Source organism: Leguminivora glycinivorella, chromosome 4, assembly GCF_023078275.1.
Source record: "Leguminivora glycinivorella isolate SPB_JAAS2020 chromosome 4, LegGlyc_1.1, whole genome shotgun sequence".
Lineage (NCBI taxonomy): Eukaryota > Metazoa > Arthropoda > Insecta > Lepidoptera > Tortricidae > Leguminivora > Leguminivora glycinivorella.
Genome location: NC_062974.1, coordinates 18,749,536 through 18,757,502, shown reverse-complemented (window position 1 = coordinate 18,757,502; position 7,967 = coordinate 18,749,536). Strand labels below are relative to the sequence as shown.

At 32.9% G+C, this 7,967-nt stretch overlaps 1 protein-coding gene across 1 annotated transcript; it reads right to left on the bottom strand.

Moving 5' to 3' along the window:
• Positions 1-326: 326 nt before the first annotated feature.
• Positions 327-7,197, bottom strand: LOC125225398. The gene is made up of 4 exons (XM_048129101.1): positions 7,032-7,197; positions 6,685-6,770; positions 5,157-5,417; positions 327-940 (listed from the first exon to the last, which is right to left on the bottom strand). Exons 1-4 carry the CDS (start codon positions 7,044-7,046, stop codon positions 712-714), a joined length of 591 nt encoding a protein of 196 aa, XP_047985058.1. The 5' UTR covers positions 7,047-7,197; the 3' UTR covers positions 327-711.
• Between the last annotated feature and the right edge of the window lie 770 nt (positions 7,198-7,967).

The following is a 7,967-nucleotide window of genomic DNA, read 5'->3' as shown; positions in this document are numbered from 1 at the left end:
TTTACCCCATATATTATAAGATATAGGTTCATATAATATGGAAAGGTACGGTATTTGTATAGACTCGTACATACCTATACCTACATTTCATGTCTCGGTATAAGGTACTAAGGCTGAGATGTGTCATGAAATGAGTGAAATACTTATTTCACGAATTTTGTTCTAATTTAAAATTCGAGAGTTAAAATGACTATCAATAACGTCAAACAATCTTGCAACCCTATTTTTGTGTAAGTACCTAAATATTTTCAAACAACAGCTACTGGTATAGCTTTGGAATAGGTAAGGAGTAAGGATAGGCTAAAATAAATCTCAAAAACAAAACGCATTTTTCATTAAGTATTATAATTTATTATCACAATTATAACATTTCTAGGCATCTACATCTAAATATAAATAAAATAGTCTAACTCGATAATATGGAACGCCGAACTTAAGGAGCTTTTGTACTTTAACTAACTACAATCTGGTACTTAACTCGCTACGGAAGAACATGATTGATAATTATGAAAATACCACTGCGGTGGATCTCAGAGGAAACTAAAATGTTGGGCAAAATCAAAATGTAAATGTCAAGTTCATGAAACAGATCGTGACCTACGAAATGGCAGTTTAAATAAATAGCAGGCGTGCACTAAAGAAATAATTGTTGCCTACTTATATACAATACTGATTTATGAGTGAGTTGGTTTTTGGTATGAATTGATTGATCTAGTAGTTGTTGACTTTTTCTCTAATCCACTTGCCAGAGTAGGGGGTCTCTAACCTCTTCACCTTGGGCCTGAATCCCTTCTCGTCGGCAGTGTAGTCTACGCGGTACATGAAACCGTCGGGCCCTATGTACTCGTAGAAACCTTCGGACGCGATGCCCTCGTCGATCGAGTTCGGGTTCTTCAGAATGGCTTTCTCTTCAGCGCGGATCTTGTTCTCGGTCTCGAAACTGGAAAGAAAATTATAAAGTTAGTTATGCAAATTGTAAACTGAAATAGATGGGATTTCAATAATAATGTGACGAGCCCCCCAAAGGTAAAGGTCAGATTCAAACCGGCGCCTTTAACTATCACGATTGTCGTTCTGAAACCCTGGCTGAATCGGTCTCAATTTCTCAACTAAGCATCTAAGACAAACAAGACGTCTTTGACCTTCTTACATCTACAGGTGCTCTTTCGGATACACATCCCCATGTGTATCTTTTGTCCGTCTTTAACCAGCTCCAAGTCTCTGTTATGGAAGTTCAATCTCTTGATTCCATACACACGTCGGAAACTATAAATCATCATTTTCACGAATGTTGACATCAAGGGCGTTTTTATAAGCTTTTTTGAATGGTTGTTAAATACAAATTTATTGAGAGTTTACTTAATAAAAATATAAATCATTCTTTCGTCCGTCGGATTATGAGCTTACCATGATTTGACTCAAATTTTCAATGTTACGACTTTACCTTCACTATGAATGTGCATAATTGTCTACCGCGATGCTGATGTGCTTACAGTGAGACAACTTTATATATTTAATAGTATTCTTAAAGTCCACAAAACTTTGAAAATTGACGAAAATATACTAAGAAAACGTAATCCATATACCGTAATTATACAACCTTATGCTAAGACTTCCTTTGCACGAAGACAACTTTATGTACTATTAATAATTCTATACAACAAAGTAAATAGACTAATAAACATTTACACAAAGAGCTACGGCGAATGCAAGACACTTTTGTTAAGCTGGCTAAAAAGCAAAACTTACGATGAAACTGAGTCACTCATAGAATAGTCCTGTTACTTACTAAAAAAAAAAGGAAAAAAACAAATTATTGTAGTCAAATCAGCTTCTTTATTCTTCTTTTTTAGAACTGTCAATACGAATTAGAACGAATTTATAATATGTAATATAGATATATACGAAATCGTGTTTAGATATGTCACAGTCAACTTCGTTTACTTAATATCTTTCCATCCGACCTATTAATTAGAATGTGGATTTTAAAAATGACTATTGTCCATGTTTTTTCTTTATAATTACTAATATGATGCTTGATTTCGTGCATGGTATAAAATATTTTATTTTATATTCGTTAATCTAATAATTAAAACGTGATAAATATACTTACTTTGTCGTGCGACTCGCATGTGCGAGTATTTGCATGGACAATCCTCTGTCTTTATCTTTATTATAATAATGTGTTTTATATTCCTGGTTCACCCTGTTTAATATTGAATTTACCTTAACCTAAATTTACTTTCAAATGTACATTCAAATTTAGTTTTAAATTTACTTTCAGATACAAAAAAACATTATTACCTAACTACCTAAAAATCTACTTTGAAAATTGTAATGTAACATAGTTGAGAATAGCATGTACCTACCTATTTTATATAAGATCACAATTGTACTTTAATATTATTTTAAGCGCTGAAGATAACCCTGTATGAAAGAGCGAATACCTCCTAATACAAGTTTTAAACTTAAAAGGAGGATTCGGCCCCTACGCATGTGTACTTTGCTGAAAAATAAATAATTTTGAATTTTTTTGAATTTTGAATTTTTGAATAATAAGCAAATTATAATCAACGAGGACATTTTATTAGAAGACATTATGCAACAATTTGCTATTTAATTAATTATTCTACTTTTAAAATCCTGTTGCATTTATTAATACATTTTTATACGTGATTTTAAACTACAGATTCTATAGAGACTATTTTGTATTATTACGTTTGTAAACAAATACTACATCATAATTAAATTCCAAATGTCCAAACAGGTTTCCATAGTTGTATAATTTTGCACAATTGATATAAAAATAATTTGAATATTCTGTCAAGGTTTCTCTTTGTCAAGGTTACTCTCTGAATGTGTAATCTTAGTATTAGTACTAATACTCATTGCAGTTGTGATTTACAAATGTCAAGATTGCCTGCATAATGATAATCATTTCCGAATAGCAAGTTCAATCGAACTGCGAAATGGAAACAGGTAATAAGTCATTCATGTCCGGCTAAGCAGTAAATTATTCAACTAGCTAATTTTGTAAAACTAGTTGATTAATTCCTTTATCGTAACGATACATCACGGAGCTATTTTTCTATGCTAATGACAATGATAAGCTTGACATTCAGTGAGTAAGGCCAAGAACCTTTACCACGAGTTTCGAACGCTTAGTCGTTACTCGATAGTGTCAACGTCACGGAAATTATAAGTAATTTGTTGTTCTAGTAATTAACTTTTTTGGGTCACTGTTGGTCTAGCCGAAGTGATCATTGACGCTTCGTGGCGATCGAAACGCAGATAGGAACAGCTTGCTACCATACGCTAGTGAAGCGTAATTTAAGCGACTGTGACGTTCAGTGGGTCCCTAATCAGCCGACCTAGCCAAATGACAATCGTAGACGCTAGTCCGATTAAAACGCAGACATGCTCTGTCACGCAAGTACCAAAGAGATCGCTAGATCGCTTCGAAAACGTTATTATCGTGAGCGTTTTGCGCATTCGGCTATGTGCAATGAATTGCAATGCAAGTAAGTTTTAAAACTACAGAACCCCAAAAAAAGTTGATAACTTATGGTAGCGGCTAAGTTCTTTCTGCCGGTAAAATAAATCTTGCATGTTACATGCCCAATTTGAAAGTAAAATTAGAAATTAATTTTGAATTGAAACGGCAATGTAACTTTCTTTTCCATTGTTATATTAATGATTATATTCTTTTTTCTGCAAATTATACCGAAAGCTCAATGAATGAGTTTCCAACTAAAGTAATATGACTTATGACTGATAACTTCGCCAACCCAATTTTAGGAAAACCATTATTATAAAACTTAATTCAACCTCTATTTTAATTTAGGATAAGTTCTCAATTTTATATTTTTTTTGCTTGTCTATTCAAAGTAGCGTTCTAAATAGGTACAGTCAGTCAGTAGTTGTATAAGTCCTTTTAAAATGGTATATTTTTGAGTTTTTGAGAATCTGTATACTTTTACATGTATGTGTCTGTAATACAACCACTGTCATAATAGTAATGTCATCACTATGAGATTCCTACCTATTAGATTTTAATTTGACCTGTATTTTATTGTTTACATATTTACTTAATGACGGTAGTTTTGAAATACCATTTGTAATTCAAATTGTTCTTTCATGTTTTCTATTGCTTATGATTACCATTGACATTAATATTATTGTACCTCTTATATGTTTGCATGCCTAATTATAATTATCATTATTGACGATCATAATGTAAATTCATATAGGTTAACGTAGATTAATTTATACTGCAATTTATCACTATGTAATAAATAAACTAAACTAAACTAAACTAATGTTTATTTTCCTCAGTAACGTGCAACAAATAATAAGCGGAGACATAAACATATCCGTTTGGTTTTATTTTCTGACAGTTTCTGGTAATGTAATTTTCACGAAGATAAAGCGTTTATATCTTTGCTATCTCTGTTTTACACGAGATATTATACTAAGGATTACTGATGTGCCGACGGAAAGTTTCCGAAATTCTGAAATGTTCACATAGGAAAACTTCGGAAACTTTCCGTACTTTGTATGGACAATTGTATGGATGGAAACTTTCTATTTCATAAATTTAAATTCCCTTTGTTTTCGTGAAAGTTTCGTGAATTTTTCAAGAAATTTAAGGTTTTTTTGAAAAGTTTCCGCAACTTGCACATCAATACTAGGGATACATTGTTTTTAAATTTAGTCCGACTTTTGTAATTATGCGCACTATCAATTATGTTACTTTCTAAACAATGCCTATTATGTCCCCTTGTGGTGACGGATTAAGAATTTTATCACCACCTTTCCTCCCATAGGTGTCGTAAAAGTCGACTATGGGATATGGGTTCCATTGTGGTGTGGGCGATGGGTTGACAACCTGTCACTGTATCACAATTTCGTTTTCATTGAACCCTTGCTAAGAGTGTCAATGAACTTATATTTAGATTCATATGCTCTGCGTACCCTGTTTATATAATTATGTATGAATTTAACGATGTAGGGAACAAATCAAATTATTTAATTAATTTTATTTTCATTTGTTTTTTTACCAGTGGGCTTGATCGCTTTTTCTTTAGTGTATGGTATCTATTTCAGTTTATAATGTATAAATTTATGTATATTTTTGTATTTAATTGTTTACTTACTCAAAATCGTATTTATCCTCATGGTAATTATGCTTCTGGCTGATGATCTTAATCCCGTTATTCCTATAGTATCCTTCCTTATAGTACGGATTGTCATCGCCAGGCTGCAGCACTAGTCTGTACTGGTCAACGGATTCTGCACCCTCGTAGGGCTCATATAGGTGTGCGTAAGGCCCGTAGCCACCGTCGTATGGGTTGTCGATGTGTATGTAGGGGTTTGGTATGTGGACGTATTTACCCTCATCTCGTGGTCTGTTGTACCTGTGATAGAAGGATACGACGTTTGAATGTACAGTCAACCAATTGGAACCCTCTAGAACAAGGCCACTGTAGAACTATATCATAGTGACATTATAAATCAGATTGTAAGAAATCTCTTACTGCTTGTCATTTTGACATGGTTGTAGAGTGGCCTAGGGTTCCAATTGGTTAGTATTACTGTACTCGTTTTAAATAATATTATACAAAAACTTCAGTGAACTACATTGTAGATTTTTATCAAATCGATATAAAGTACTGGATGGCAATCTCTGCTGGGCTGTTCATGTGTTCATATATGACACTCTAGTTAATATTTAAAACATGGAAAATGTTTTGATTAGTAGAAATTAATCCGCAGTCATGATTGTCGCCCTGTACCTTACGTAAGTAAGACCGATAAATAAGTAGGTACTTTTTTTATTCTATTAGACTTGAAGCGCGAAATATATTAAACTTAATTACAAACCATCCTGCTAGAGTTCGAAAAATTAAAACCATATTTTATTAATATATTTGATATCATAAATGAATACTTAAAGGATATTGCTATCCATGTTTGCAACAGAAATTCACATTAAAATGTCAATGCTCACTTAAGGCACTGAAAATTAATAACGTGATATTTAATGACTACCAAATATGTAAGCACTAAATTAACCTTTTGTGTATCTACTTAGTTCAATGTTAGATGAATATGGTACCGGCGCCTACACTGAGAGAAATTTGCATTGTGAATTTAACAAGTTCGACTTGTTGCGGTTTATCCGTTTGAATTAGCCAAACGTATGTTTAAAACAATATGTGTCAGGTTGTTTTTATAAAATCGACTTGTTGATTCAAATATATTGCCGATTCAAATGACAAGTAGCTTGTTGTTTGAACCAAAGAGCACGTAGGCGCTATTTTAACCAAAAAACTTGTTGAACGAACATGAAAACTGGTTGTATTTTCTCTCAGTGTAAGATGACCCGTCATTATTTTTATTTTTTATTCCTCTTATTTTTATGATCAACTTTTGGGTTTGCTTAATTATTTATTTGAAACTTTATTGCACACAAAAAAGTACAATTGGCGGACTTAATGCCTTCAGGCATTCTCTACCAGTCAACCATGCGGCGAAACAGAAATGCGTCAAGGTACATATTATGGTAAGGTAGGTTTATGGTATTAACGAATGAAGATACATAATTTAAGCTCATTTGCACTTGCAAAAGTATGAAATTTTGAAAATGGATATAATTCAAACAAACTGGATATTAGATTTTACCTGCCAGATTCGCCGTACTTTTCAGGAATCCATTTGCCACTGCTCACTGGTGAACCCACCGCCGCTGTGCTGACAATAACCAAGCACTGCAAAAAATAAAGGAACATAGTAAAATACTAAAATGTATTATATTAAAAAACAAAAATAAAAATCAGTCGAATTGAGAACATCCTTTTATTTGAAGTAAGACTTTATTTACTAGAATAAATTCGTTTTTATGAAAAAAAAAATTAAAACAGTGTCTAAACCATAACAAACTTTAGTAATTCAAAACTATTGATTACTTATAAAATTATTAACTGCCTTTAATCAAAATTTCTCAATTTAAACCAAATAATTTAAATTACCACTAAACGGAGCATCCTTGAAACTCCAAGAGTCCTTGTAAAATAACACGTCACGTTACAGTTCTTTCAAAAAATCACTTATTCACTGCACCCGTGTGCACGATGCGGAAACCGCTGCGTATGTACACTCCTTAGAGGATTTCAAATCGTTGTGTTGATTTCGAAATCGACGCTTCGCTTTTTATACATTTGCAACATCAACTCATCTGCAGCAGCGAACACGCGCGAGTCTACGTCACTCCGCATACCTACCCGTAACACACACTACTTATTTTTTTGTTGCATACCATTGTTGATCACTTTATTGGGGTATCCGTGTTACAAAAATGACTTTCCAAAAAGCTATAAAATTCTAAATCGCGGGTGAGCGTGAATAATAACTGTGTTAAAAGGTGTATTGTTTGCGAATTTCAATTGGGGTTGATATTGGCCGTTTTTTGACTTAATTGCTGGAAGAGCAACGATTACATGATTCACTTTGAAAGAACGGATTTTTGGTGTCGAATGACTTCTATATTTGGTAGGCCCAATGCAATAACATTAAAACGCGCCTTTTAATTGTATTACAACGCAATTGAGACTTCATTTAAGCTGTTATTTAATATTAAAACATTTTTTTTACAAGGTTTTAAAAATATTTAAACTAAGTATTTTTTAAGGCAATAAACCTCAAAATAATTAAATTTTCATTAAATTATAAAAAAATATCAGTCTTCCCTTCCCTTCCTTCCCATCCCCCTGTCCCTTTCTTTCTGTGGGTGTCGTAGAAGTCAACTGTGGGCGAAGGACTAACAATGCAGTGGGTAACCTTATGATTGTTAAGAGTGGCAACTTGAGCAGTTTCATGTTCTCTGCCTACCTCTTTTAGGCATATAGTCGTGACTCTATGTATTAAAATTATATGTGTGTATGTAAATCATAAATCATTGATTTACA

What these genes read in the sequence shown, in the direction of transcription:
- LOC125225398 (XM_048129101.1), bottom strand. An exon ending in AAGTACGGCGAATCTGGCAG is followed by an intron (nt 5,418 to 6,684) that starts GTAAAATCTAAT and finishes CTTCTATCACAG; the next exon opens with GTACAACAGACCACGAGATG. An exon ending in GAGGATAAATACGATTTTGA is followed by an intron (nt 941 to 5,156) that starts GTAAGTAAACAA and finishes TTTTCTTTCCAG; the next exon opens with TTTCGAGACCGAGAACAAGA.